This window comes from Onychostruthus taczanowskii, unplaced genomic scaffold, assembly GCF_017590055.1.
Source record: "Onychostruthus taczanowskii isolate IOZ18803 unplaced genomic scaffold, ASM1759005v1 scaffold25, whole genome shotgun sequence".
Taxonomy (NCBI): Eukaryota; Metazoa; Chordata; class Aves; order Passeriformes; family Passeridae; genus Onychostruthus; species Onychostruthus taczanowskii.
In genome coordinates, this window is record NW_024499796.1 from 5664144 (window position 1) to 5677381 (window position 13238).

Here is a 13238-nt window from a genome sequence, read left to right on the forward strand (position 1 = left end):
GGTCACACAATCAACTTGCAGGCAACAATCTACAGCTGGTTTTTTTCCCCACTGGTCATGCATCTTCCTTAAAAACTTTTCCACTCCATCAGTTGGTGAGAGTGTTAATATTCCAGTAGTCCTTCCCTCTTTTTTTTTGAGCTTTATAGCATTGGAGACTGATTTTTGGTTTTTTTTCCCCCTCCAGGTTTGTAGTCCAGTGATTAGTCTCTGGCAGAATTTAGCTTTTTAAACTACTGAATTCATATCCTCCTGTGTACTGGGTAAAGCCTGAAAAAAGTTAAACCCCTAATTTCCTCTTTAGTTAAAAAAAAAAAAAAGTTTTAGTAAGGTGCAGAGTGATTTTATCCACAATTCCCTTACAGAATAGAAAACTTAATTTTTTCAAACACCCTCTCTTTAAATGGATTTTCAGTTGCTAGGATGTAAACACTTTCCTGTGAACATTTTGCATTCCTTCCTTTTGCTGGGTTTTCCTTTGGCTGGGTGAGTGATGCAAGAACACGCCCCCGCGGTGTTATTTTTGTGAAGTGCTGCTCAAGGGTGTTTTCGGTGTTTCCTCTAGGAGCCAAACACATTTTCTCCTAGAGAGGAAAACCTTCCCCAGGGATTCCCGATGGGAGGGATGTGTTGGCTGGGAGCGCCACCGCTGGGCTGGCAACTGTTCCTCCCTCTGCCTTTTGGTTCCACTTTCTGCATTTTGCTCTCTGGTTTGAACTTAGGGTGGATTTGGCTTTACTTATTTGTAAATATTACATGGACTTCTGGAGCTGCAGGAGAGTGAACAGAGCAAGTGAAGGTGTAAATTATCAAAAAGCAGCTGTGAATGAAAACAGCAGAAGTATTCCCTATGGGTTTTACTAAACCCATACTTTTACTAAAGCTCTTTACCACATTTTAGTCTGTTTGTCACCTCCTGGGCTGGGGAGCCCTTTCAGGGGATATGCTGAAGTGCTGGCAGGACTCACTGACTAAGCAAAAAGGGCTCTGTAAGACCTTGAATCAGTACTTTAAACTTGTTCTAAGACATCTTGATCTTTTCTTCACACTTGACTCTTATTTTAACTCCCTTTATCTTTCTTACTCTTGTGATTACCAGTTTAACTGCCCTATTTTTAAATCTGGGTTATTAATTAAAAGTGATTCCTCCTTGGAGCTCAGCTGTTCATCAAGTCTGTGACTGCACTTGAATAGAAAAATTTTGTGTGCTTTGTAACCACCAAGAGCCAAAGCAGTACTGTGCAGTCCTGAATGTCCCAGCAAAGAACTGGCAATGGGGACAAAAATCTTTGAGCTATGCAAGAGTCCAACTGCCCAGCGCTGGCTTTTATCACATGCTGGGACAAGGATCACGTGGAGAGGCGGGGAGCCAGCCCTGCAGAGCCCAGGTGGCACCGAGGTGCTGGTGCTGGGAGCTTCTGCCCCATGGCATCCGTAAGCCAGCAGCAGATCCAGAAGGTAAGGAGCTGCTCTGCAGGGAGGGAGCGTGTCCAGAGGGCAGGCATGACACGGTGTGTGAGATACAGTCACTGCTGGTTAACCTGGCAGCAGCTCTATCCAAGATCTGCTTTGCAAACACTTTATATTCTCCTCAGCTTCTTGTACCACGTTAATTTTAGTGTGTGAGTATCATGGCTACAAACTCTTGCGGGGGCAGCTTGTCCCACAGAGCTCTTGGAGGGATTTCTCCCGTGCCCCTTCTGTCTGTGTTGCTCAGCTCTCATCCCTGAACTCGAAATCTTCCTGGCAAAGGATAATCTCCAGGGTATTCTATATAAAGAAACCGAGTTCACTGCCAACAGAGTTCATTTTGTAAAGGATTGTGTAGTGAACTGTGAGATATTACCCAGGGTCTTTTTTTTTCCTTAGAGAGAACAAAGTTTTCCAGCTTGTAAAGGAATCTCATTCTGATTTGGCACACAGGCTCGACTGCCCTGTTTGTCTTACTGTGCTTGGTAGTTTAAAAACTGCTGGTTACAGGCATTAGATAAGATATCCTTGAACCACAAAAGGCTCTAGTGATGAGATCTCTGTTTTGTGTAGACTGAGGGATTGAAATAGATTGTTCTTAACTGTTTGGAATTTCAGCCTCTTAATTAATCTTTTGCAACAGAAACCCCTCTTGAAATTAAAAATTAAGAACACGCTGCCTGGCTGCAGAGCTGGGGCTGGGATGCTTTTCACCCCCTAAAGGGCCAGAGCTGCTTTCTCTTGCTTCCCCCGGGGAAGAGCAGTCACCCCGTCTCTTCCAGTTCCACAAGGATGGCTTCCTTGTCCTGGAGCAGTTTTTCAGCGCAGAGGAGTGTGACAGCATGAGGAGGCAGATCCAGAGGATCGTGGCGGAGATGGAAGTGCCGCCGCACTGCCGCACCGCCTTCTCCACCAGGGAGGACGAGCAGCTCCGGGAGCAGGTACCGAGACGGGCAGGGCTGGCCAGAGGAGGGGAAAAGGCAAATTGCTGATCAGGGTGTGCTCTGGGGGAACATGACTCTTCCTTCTAACTGAACATAACGCCGCGAGAGGAATTTGCTCTTCAGCTTTCTGCAAATGTTTGCTGGGGTCTTATCAAGAGTCTTATCAATGTGTGGCTCTGCCGTGCTTTCAACCCCCCGTAGCCACAAGCAGCTCTCACAGATCACTTTGTACATGTTCTGCAGGCAGAAAAATGCTTATTTTCCAGGCAGCTAGCAAAAGAAAAGCGAGGATAACCTCTGTGTGAGAGGTTCTTGTAAAGCCCTGATCGGCACAAGGACATGTAGTGTTGTGGAAAGCCTTTTTATGAGTGATTTTTTCACTGTGTTTTGTTCATGCGGCGGCTTGGTGGGAAAAAGATGCAGGTGAGTGTTAATGCTTTGATTGAAAGGACATTTATGTTTTTACAAGGATGCTGTCTTTACTGGGCTCTTATCCCTGCAGGGTAGCTCAGATTATTTCCTAACCAGTGGAGACAAGATTAGATTCTTCTTTGAGAAAGGTGTTTTGGACGAGAAAGGTAAGCCCTGCAATGAGTTAGCTACACAGAGGGGATGGAAAAAGGCTGAGTGAGGGATCAGGGGCCAGTTTCCAGATCAAGGAATGATTCCTGCTTTTCAAACAATGTTAAATTATGGTTTTGTTTTGTTTTGTAGGTGACTTTCTAATTCCAAAGGAGAAGTCTGTCAGCAAGATTGGCCATGGTATGTTTAAAGGATGGGGTTTGGAGAGGGATAGGCAAAAGAGATGTGGTTTTCAGACATGAGGATTTCTCCAGACCTACTCACTGTACATAACTGTCTCTGCAATTCTCTTCATGCTGCCCCTCACTCTCTGCTCTCAGAGGACTGGATCTTCTGTTCCAATCCTTTTCAAAAACCTCTTCTCAGAGGTTTTTCAGTGATGAATAGCTCAGAGTCACTGACATGCAAAAGTTTGGACTTCAGCCCTTGGCTCTTTTATGTAACAGATTTGCTCTAAAAATTTACCACCTGATACTGGTGACATTCAGTACAGACCAAACTCTCTGCTATGTCCTGTGCCGTGCTGGGTTGCTGATATTGAAGCTGCCCTCCCTCCTGTGGTGTCACCACCATCTTTTCTTTACCCTTACTGCTCTGTTTGACCTATTTCTTCTCTCCCAGTTCCTGGATTAGCATTTTGATCCCTTTTGTTTTCCAACAATACATGGAAAATGAGAGCAGGATTCCCTGTGCCTGCAAACGTGAACTTTGCTCAGACTAAACTTCGCTACAGTTGGAAATTCAGTACTAAGAGTTCTTGTTCTTTGTTTTTCTCAGAAAAACACTCTCCTCTTCCCAGGCCTGCTGCCATTCTGTCACACTTCAGCTTTTCCTCAGGGGAAGTGAAAACAACTGTGGATTCCTGCTGACCCAGCAACTTAACAATTCAAAAGCCTACTCTAGTATTATTTTCTGTAATTACTCATTTTGGTCAAGTCTCATCCCTTGCCTGACAGCAGCTCCTGCTGGACTTGCCCTCGTGGCAAATCTGATCAGGATGAGCTGGAGGCACAACTCTGAGTCTTTGCTTTGGGGATTTGTCAGAGCTGGGTTGTAGCAAGAGTCTACACAAATGCTCTGACCTGCTGCCTGGGGCTCTCTGAAGGGCACCAAAGATGAGCTACAGCTCCTTTTTGCAGTACTTCACTTTTTTGGTAGGTCTTAAGAGGTGTGTTTTTAAAGGATGAATTCACCCAAATGCCTCATGGTCATGTGTAATGGTTGTCACTTGTATAATATTATACTGATTCACAGAATATTCCACTTTGTTCACTCTGTACCCTGGCTTTTATGTGTGTGCAGCTTGTGGCCAGGGAGTGATTATATTTATGGTCTTTAATGATGATTGTACAACCTGTAAGTGTCCTATCACCTTAGGTGTGATGAGTCACATTTATCCATCTTGGGAGGGATAAAAGTTTCTGGCTGCAATTTATCCTGCTTGGCTGTGGTGTCTGCAGCTCATCACTGAGAGTTGTTCCCTTCTCTTTCTGAAATCTTGTCTGAGCTTTTTCTTTCCCCTTAGCTCTACATGCTTATGATCCTGTCTTCAAGCAAATCACCCATTCCCCCAAGGTGCAGGTGAGCTGTTATTGCTTCCTAGAATGGTCTTGGGGGAAAAAAAATAAATTGCAGAGTAGTTAATTTTTGTTTTCTACACTCCCAGGGGAAGTCATTTTGTCAGTGAAAGGAAATGTAAATATCTTCAAAGAATAATGTTAAATAGTGTGCAGAGAGCATAAATATTGGAAATTTTCTTGCAGGAACTGGGAAGAAAACTAGGCCTTGAGAGACCAGTAGTTGTGCAGAGCATGTATATCTTCAAGGTACAGGAATTCAAGTTGTCTTGTCACTCAAGAAATAAGACCCTGTTAAGTGGGAAGCTGTGAAATTCTTCACACATCACTTTTTTTTTTCTTTGCAGCAACCTGGCATTGGTGGTGAAGGTGAGATTTGTGTTACCTCTATATCACACTGCAGATAATGCTCCTTTAGGAAAGGAATATTACCAGGGAAAAGGCTCAGAATCAGACTTAAACCTGTGAATTTGGCAGTCCAAAGCTTCTTAAAATAATCTTTGAAATCCACATTTTTTCTGAAAAGTTTCTACATCATATGCAGCTTGAACAAAGAGCTATTTTTACATTTGCAGCAGGCTAAAAGGTGGTATTTTTATGTAAGATTTAATGTGTGTGATAGGTGGGTGGGCAGGGGAGGGACCTGAGTCAGGGAGATGCAACCCTAAAGTCCTTTTGGAGGAATTGAATCTCATTACAGACCCCAATGACAGTCTTTTCTTGCAGTGACACCACACCAGGATGCCACTTTCCTGCACACAGAGCCCCTGGGCAGGATCCTGGGGTTCTGGATTGCTCTGGAAGATGCCACACAGGAGAATGGCTGTTTGTGGTTCATCCCTGGCTCTCACACCAGTAAGAGCATGTGTGTGACCACTGCTGGTCACTAGCACAGGTCTGCTTTTCCCCCCTTCTAGAGCACACTAAAGGGCAGCTTTAAACTTCTGCTCACCTAAATATTCACTCAGTGAGTGTAATCATAATGATCTTCAGATTTTAAGCTACTCATTCCTCAAATCCTGGAGCTAGCTGTACTCATATCATGGTTTATGATCCTATAGAAAGCACAAATGGACCAAAGGTTGGTTTTGCATAAGTGTGTGAATATTTGTGTTCCTGAGGGTCTGTTGCAATGCACAGAAGGGGCCAAAAAGGCAAAAAAAAAAGAAAAAAAAGGCAGCTCTTGTCTTCCATTCTGCCACAGTTGGAAAATCCTAAATCTCTACTTAATGAAAAAGATCCCACCCAAATTACTAAGGAAAGTGTGACTATAGTAATAATGAAGTTCCTATCACTGCCAAGAGAAATCACTGATATTGTTCCTTTGCTGTGCAGAATGTAGCCAGGTGTTTAATTTTTGTGTGTTTGCTTATTCTGTGGATTTGCAGAGGGGATTACCAGGAGGATGGTCCGTGCAGCTTCAGGTGCCTCAACATGTGTGGAGTTTGTGGGCTCAGAGCCAGCCTACGATGACAAGCAGTTCATACCTCTGCCCATAAGTAAAGGTACAAACAGCCCCAAATGTGGCTCAAGAAAACACAAGGGAGCTAAAATCATATTTTAACCCTACACCTTCCCTCCCACTGCAAAGCCAGAGCTGATCTTGTGGAAAACAGCAGTCCAGGTGCTTCTTTCCCACAGGTGGACTCATCCTCATCCACGGCGAGGTTGTCCATAAGAGTGAACTCAACAGCTCGGAGTCTTCTCGCCACGTGTTCACCTTCCACGTGATGGAAGCCAAAGGCACCACCTGGAGCAAGGAGAACTGGTAAGGTTGTGATCCTCACCAGCGGCCAAGGAAATGGAAGCCTTTCCAGTGCAATAGTTAGGATAACTCTTGGGGGTCTTGCCTGTACAGTTTGTTGGTAGCGCCTCAGCTGGTGTTGATTTTGTGCCTGCAGAACTGGAATAGCCTCTGAAGTTTTGCTTTTTCCTCTCCTTTGCTCCCTAGGCTCCAGCCAACTCCTGAACTGCCTTTTCCATCGCTCTACACTTGAAGGTAGTGACTGGCTTGTGGGGTCAATAGCCGATCAATATTCCTTTCTGATTGTTCATTCATGGTCTCTTTAAAAACAACCTTCACTAGATCAGCTCTCAGTGTTAATTTATCCTCCTCCTCGAAACCAGGACCATTATCACAGCCCAAAACTGCAGTAGACAGAAGCTTCTACTGCAGCAGGAGCCCTGCCAGTATGAGAGTAGTCACTCAGTCCTTTTGGTAAGGAAACACCTTCAGTCTTGAAAACAAACCAGTTAAGACCATTGCACCTTGACTGGGACCACTTACCAAGTATTTCTCCTGCAGATACTGAGTATTTTCTTGTGTTTAAGAGCTTAAGTGCATTTCTTGACTGTTTGACTCCAGCAATGCAAGTGAACATGTTGTGGGGAGAAGTTTGATTTTCATCCCTAGTTTTCTGTCTTATTGTTGGAATAACAGTGATTTAAAACAATCTTCTTGTGGGTGAAATGAAGCAAGAGGTCTGCTTTTTATAGTCAGTCTTCTAAATACTCCTGGCAGAGAGTAGCTGAGTGTTTTATCTCTGAGTGTGATTAAAAATACAACAATTTTTAAAGATTCATGTTGAAATGATGGAAACAAAGAACCTCAATTAAACTCTTTACAGTTAAATAAAAAAATAGAAATTCTTCTTTTCATCTCCATCATCTTTTCTTTGAGGAAGACACAGTGGGACCTTTTTCCAACAGTTGGGGACAGTGCTAAATTGTCTGGTGAGCAGCTGGAACTCTCAATATGCACACGAATAATTTCTATCCCCAAAACAACTTATACCAAGGAATCTTTGGAAATACAAGCTCCAGTCTGTACCTGAACTGAACAGAAGCTGTGATTTCACCAGCACTGGTGCAGTGGCAACCCTGAGATGGGAGCCCAGTGTCACCAATGCAGGAATTATATCAGAGTAACCCTAAGGCTGCTGAGGGCTGTGGTAGAGTCACCCAAATCTTACTGATTCATCCCTTTCAAAAGCAAATTGGGGAGCTGGGTCACGGCAACAGCAGGAACATTGAATGCAAAGTTTCTGCATTCCAAAACTACCTTTCTTACAGCTGGTTTGAAAGTTGGAAGCAGGGTGGAAGGAAAGCAAATTTCTCTGGTAAAATTTATGACATCAATGGTGAAGGCTGTGGCTTGTCACAGAAGCAACTTAAGTTTTGCCTGTGTCCTTCCATGAGAGAAGTTAATAATTTAGAATTCTGCAGAGGAGGGATAATTTGTCCTGACTTGTACCACTACCTGCAGTGTGCAAAACCATCTACTTCAAGTGCATAAATTAACAAAAAGCTGGGTTGATTGGCAGGATTTCCCATTAAATATGAAAGAAACAGCCCAGCAGTTGCTGAGTTGGGCTGCCTACAGAGTACCTGACAATTTAGTAACCAGCTCTGGCATCCTCAGGAAAAGCAGCACCAAATGCCAGGAGCCCTTCCCAGGCAGGAGGATGAATTGGGCAATGCTGCTTCTCAGCTGTTCCAGTCCTGGCTTGTTGCAGGGACACACAATATTGGATTCTGGAGCCAATTCTGCTGACTCAGGGGCTGGTTTCACTCCACCCTTGGTCTTAGGCTTCCTCCCAAGGCATGGTCTCAGAGCTACAGGCCTGTAGGAGTGTTGTGTAAGGTACCTTGGACTTCCCCCAGACTGTTCCCAAAAGTGAATTAAAAAAGGGTCAGAAGTGAACTTCATGATGCAAACTAGAATCCTGGAATGACAATCTCCTGCTTGGAGACAGGAAGGACACTTGTGTTTTGTTCTAATGGACACTGGGCAAACCAGTGAGAAGAGAATGTTGATACAGAAGGGTTTCATACATAGAAATGAAGTGGGTTTTTTGGCCACAAAATGGTAGTTATAATTGTAATTAAATGGATGGAATTCAGTAGCTTTAGTCAATTTGTTGATAGAAGCATTTTTATACATTATTTGATTAAACATCTGGCTGAAAAAATGGAAAACTAGGAAAGTGTAATAGTAGAAAATTTTATTGACTTCAACAGAGTTTCTGCTTTCAGGATTAATGTGTAATTAGTTTTAGCTGTGACTTTGCTTAATTCCCCCCCCCCCTCCCCCATACTCATTCCAAATTAATTTAGAGATTAAGTCTTGACAAAGATAAAACACTTTTCTTGCTGAAGCAAACTTCAGGGCTAAAGATTCACTGTTCTTATTAGTATGGTCTGGAATGAGCAGTGTCTGACATCCCCAAACCTTCCCCACCCACCCTGGACAACTCAGCTGTGGCAGCTGCTGGTTTTGGAGTTGTGTTTGTGCATCGTGGTGTGGTTTTGGCTCTTGCTGATGAGGACTGGACATAGCTGGACACTTGTACCTGGTTCCTGTGGCCCCCTCGTTATCAAACATGCTTCACATCGTGCTTATACAGATATGAGAGTTCACACATCAAACACAAGACGTAGGACTTGGTACAGAAAACAAGGTACAGTACAGAGGTAGCAACATCCTGGAGACTTGCTTGTTTATTTTGTCCTCTCTAATTGACTTACCTCTTCTTCCTCTGCTTCCCTTGGGTATGCAGAAGAAACTTAAATTGGATTATTAAACACAAGTGCTGTTTTTATCAGTCATGCTTGTTGCTGTTAGAACATAAATCTGTCTATTTTTGATGGGTAAAAACAAGACCAAATCAAAACCTTTATTTTAAGTAAGACAGTAAGACTTTTTCATTTCTGTTCTCAACAATTTTCTCTGCTGTACCAAAACATCATCTTTGAGCTTTCATTAAAGTGCATTTTCTAGTACCTTTCTCTAGGAAGGGAGAAAACTCTGTTCCTGGAAGTGCTTCTATGCCATGAGCATGATCTGGAGGTAGAGAGGCAACAGCAGATTATCAATTTGAGTAGTGTAAGCTTCCAAAAGAGAAACCAAACTCACAGATGCCAGAATCCAGGCATAGCTGGAGTTCAGATTCACACTGCTGTCAAAGATCAGAATGAGAGCCACAGCAATGATCTGGGCAAAAATAGCTGTCATTGTCCCTTCAAAGGTCTTCTTTGTTCCTGGCCATTTCATTTCCCCCAGTGTACTGCCAAAAACAGAGGCAATGGTGTCTCCCACCCCTACTGCCAGCACCCCAGAGTAGGGGACCAGTGCTCCTGCCCCGGGCAAGGTGCCTTTAGGAGCACAAGATCTGGGAAATAACCACACTGGGAGAGACATGCCAAGGAGGAGATAAATATGAGTCAAGATTAGAGGTCCACTGTCTCTTTCATCCAAGAAGAGAGAGAGCAAATGCCTCAGGGTTTGTCCAAAAGGTTTGATCCTGAAGTAGCGAACGTACTCTAAGAAGATAAACACTGCCAGACACAGCACTGCAGCAACGTAGAGGAGCTGGCGGTCATAAATGAGCCCAGGAACATAAGTAGCTACAACAATGAAGTGGAAATACTTCCTGGTTATAGTTGAGGCCTGGTGTTTTTTAGATTCAGATGATCTCTTAGCATTCTGGTAGAAAACCACCCCGCATGCTGAGGCGGCCAAGAAGGTCCAATACACAATGAGGTAAAGTCTTGTCTGTGTCTGAAACAGAAACTGGAGCAGCCAGAACAAAGGGTTCCTCTGGATCAGTCGGTACAGCCAAGGCATGATGACCCCTAAGCCTAACACTGCTGTCATCATGTGGAAAAACATGGAGGAGATCCATGTGCTCGAATCCATGAAAGTGAAGAGCACAGAGAAAAAAAGACCAAGAAGAACAACTCCGACAACTGCTACCAGAAGGAAGAAGTCAATGGGGTCCCCTCTGCCCTCGATTACATTCAGTGAGCGTTTAATGAGCTGATTGAGAACAAAACTTACACCTCCAAGAACCAGCAGCGCTTCCCCGGGAGTAAAACACCGAGGCAACAGGTACAGCAAGATCATACTGAGGTAGACGAAAATGAGCAGCACTTCCAGCACCTCTATCACTTCTGACACAGTCAAGGAATGCTTCATGGTGTAGATAATTACGCTGCCAGCAACACCGGTCAGGATGCAAGTGTTGGTCGGCACGGGTTTGGTGATGCCAACCGCCAGGACGGACAGGAAGAGCGCCAGCAGCATTCCCGCGGACGCCACCACGACGCCGAAGCGCTCGAAGTACACCATGCCGGCGGCCCTGCACCTCTCCTTCATCACCACCCCCAGCAGGGGCATGACCATGCTGGCGGGCAGCAGCCCGCTGTTGGCCGCCCCCCGGAACTGGAACACGGCCCCGCCCTGCTGCAGCAGCCGGTCCCATTTGAACTGCACGTAGAAGGCCTGCAGGGCCAAGGCCAGGGCGCACCACGAGAAGCGGTCCCACACCGCGGCGTGCACCGACAGCACCGCGCCCAGCACCAGCAGCGACTCCACCAGCACGGCCTTGCTGAACATGGCGCCAGCCCAGCCCGCCTCAGCTTGCAGAATCTCAGAGGCCTGCTGTGCTCAGCTGTCCATCAGGAAGAATTTCCTTCCGTGCTACTGCAATTCCTATTAAAAAACAGCAAGCAGTTGTTGCCATCTTGTTGCAAAAGTTCCATACCTTCTTGGTAATTTCTCATGGGCAGCTCCTCGCAGCACTGACTCCTTTTTCACAGCACAGCCAATAAACTCCAGCTCCCCTCTCAACCAGCTAACCCATGATTTTATAGCACTCATCCTCACTGGACACAGCTGTGACCTGTCAAGGGCAGGCCTGTTCCTAATCTTTGGTAATTAGTACAGCTGCAGCTCCTCAGGGGTGGGATTACCTTCTGCACTATCTTTATTTTCTTACATTCTATCCCCCCCCACAAGCAATTAAAGCAATTACTTGGACAGCTGAAGTGTTTGCACAGCTATTTGGTTCTTAATTTAAACTGACAGTTATGTGCCAATTGCTAATGTCAACACACAGATGAATTAAAAAAAACAAACAGTGAGGTGAGTGAATCCTGCACTTCACCTTCTCTGAGTGAAGGCTCACAGCTGCTCACAGCTGCCCTGCAAACCAAACTTTCCTTTAAACTTTTGGACTGGAAGATAAGCAGTTGAGATAATCAGCAACAGGCACATTTTCTCTGTTAGGTTAAATCTCATCTCCTTCAAAGAATTGTGGGCATTGACAACATTGTGCAATTCTCACCAGCATTTGTTGCTTTCTGGCACCCTTGATTTCCCTATGGATATATAATTTGATAATCAGCCATATGTAAAAATCTGCTGTTAGTGGCACCTCTTCTGGGGTCTTTGAAGGTCTCAGGTTCTTTATTTCTGTTGGAAATATTCTGGTTGATCCAGCTGTGAAACACAGCCTTACTTTATCCCTTCTGGCCCACCTTTAAGCTGGTTAGCAGCAAAGCCTTACTAAATTCTGCTCCCCAAGTGTCATTGCCAATATCTACACCAGCTCCCTCATGGAAGGCCAGAAGTTTGTTTAAGGTTCTCTTTTGGGTTTTCAGCCAGTGTTGAAAGGTGACACCAGACTACAAAGCTGACAAAGTAACAGCAGTATTACTGAGGAACTATTACAGTTTGTATTGTCAAAATTCCTTAGTGTGCCTGCAGTGTTTAGATATTTATGACTTTGTACTGAAAACTTAATTATTGATAGATTGCTTTTTGGCATCCTTATTCATATATCCTGAAATACTTGATTGCCAAACATCTTCATTACAGGCACTGTTGCTACACAGCTCCTTCAGGCCAAATGTAATCTTCTGTCATTGCAATTAATTTTTAAACAGGAGAAGAATTAATCATACAGTCAATAAAAGAGAACTGGTTTGGACAATATCCACCTCCAGCCAATAACAGTTTTTGGGTTGTACTCCCTGCTGTTTCTGAGCACTGTGGGGAGGGGGAAGCCTAAGGATTGTTTGAGAAGAAGCAGAGTAAATGCCACCTGCCAACCAAAGACCGAGTGTTCCTACTCGGTCTGGCAGCCTTAGGATTGCACTGCAGCTGTGGTATCAATGGATACACGTCCCTGCCAGGCCAGGCAGAATTTCACCCTGCCCGAGCTCTGTGGTGCAGCAGCTCTGAATGTTTAGACCTGACCATCTGCAACGCGATATATTTCACTGCTGAGTTATTTCGTTTTCTTGTGCCTGCCGCAATCCCCTCCTCCGCACCTTCTCTCAGGTGAGGTGAGGCTCCTCGGCCCCGCCGCTCTCATCCCGAACGGGACCCAGCACCGCGCGGTTCCCGCCGCTCTCATCCCGAACGGGACCCAGCACCGCGCGGTTCAAGCCGGACCCAGCGTTTTCTGCTCCGCATCCCGATTGTTCAGGGCAGGGAAGCTTCCCACTGGCGTGCTGTCAAACATCCGGCAGCCCTCGCCTCGCTGCAGCCCCCGCCTGCTCCCTCTCTTCCCCAAGCCCCTGTGGACGCCCCTCAACCCGCGGGCTGCCCGCGCCCTGTCCTTCTACGCTGCTCGCTGCCGCCTCCTGTCCCCCTCAGCCGCGACACCCACAGCCCAGCCTCCGCTACTGGGAACGACATCCGCTGTCGGAGGCGCTCCCGGGTGATTCCCGGTTCCAGCGCGAAGCTGCGGCCCCGCCCCGGAGCCCAAGGCGCACCCACCTCGCAGGACGCCGCCATCTTGCCGCGCCGCCTGTCACATGACCCAGCTGCGAGGGCGTGGCGTAGGGGGCGTGGCTTGTGCTGCACCACGTGATACCG

At 45.7% G+C, this 13238-nt stretch overlaps 2 protein-coding genes across 3 annotated transcripts; one reads left to right on the top strand and one right to left on the bottom strand.

Annotated features, from left to right (window-relative positions):
- Positions 1–1221: 1221 nt before the first annotated feature.
- On the top strand, positions 1222–7185 carry PHYHD1 (phytanoyl-CoA dioxygenase domain containing 1). Its single transcript, XM_041406662.1, has 11 exons — positions 1222–1458; positions 2253–2411; positions 2917–2992; positions 3129–3176; positions 4522–4577; positions 4760–4822; positions 4921–4942; positions 5300–5428; positions 5962–6078; positions 6215–6341; positions 6525–7185. Exons 1-11 carry the CDS (start codon positions 1297–1299, stop codon positions 6568–6570), a joined length of 1005 nt encoding a protein of 334 aa, XP_041262596.1. The 5' UTR covers positions 1222–1296; the 3' UTR covers positions 6571–7185.
- Positions 7186–8733: 1548 nt separating this feature from the next.
- Positions 8734–13169, bottom strand: DOLK (dolichol kinase). 2 transcript variants are annotated; one of them, XM_041406984.1, is made up of 2 exons: positions 13140–13169; positions 8734–11066 (listed from the first exon to the last, which is right to left on the bottom strand). In XM_041406984.1, exon 2 carries the CDS (start codon positions 10968–10970, stop codon positions 9399–9401), a length of 1572 nt encoding a protein of 523 aa, XP_041262918.1. In that variant the 5' UTR covers positions 10971–11066; positions 13140–13169; the 3' UTR covers positions 8734–9398. The 2 variants fall into 2 exon arrangements, with proteins under 2 accessions (XP_041262918.1, XP_041262919.1); XM_041406985.1 differs by lacking the exon at positions 13140–13169 and adding an exon at positions 12689–13116.
- Positions 13170–13238: the final 69 nt, after the last annotated feature.

Excerpts from the sequence above, each read along its gene's own strand:
- DOLK (XM_041406984.1), bottom strand. The coding sequence starts at position 10,970 with ATGTTCAGCAAGGCCGTGCTGGTGGAGTCGCTGCTGGTGCTGGGCGCG.
- PHYHD1 (XM_041406662.1), top strand. The coding sequence starts at position 1,297 with ATGCAAGAGTCCAACTGCCCAGCGCTGGCTTTTATCACATGCTGGGAC. Across the intron at positions 2,412-2,916 it reads ACGAGCAGCTCCGGGAGCAG|GGTAGCTCAGATTATTTCCT; the intron begins GTACCGAGACGG and ends TTATCCCTGCAG. Across the intron at positions 4,823-4,920 it reads AGAGCATGTATATCTTCAAG|CAACCTGGCATTGGTGGTGA; the intron begins GTACAGGAATTC and ends TTTTCTTTGCAG.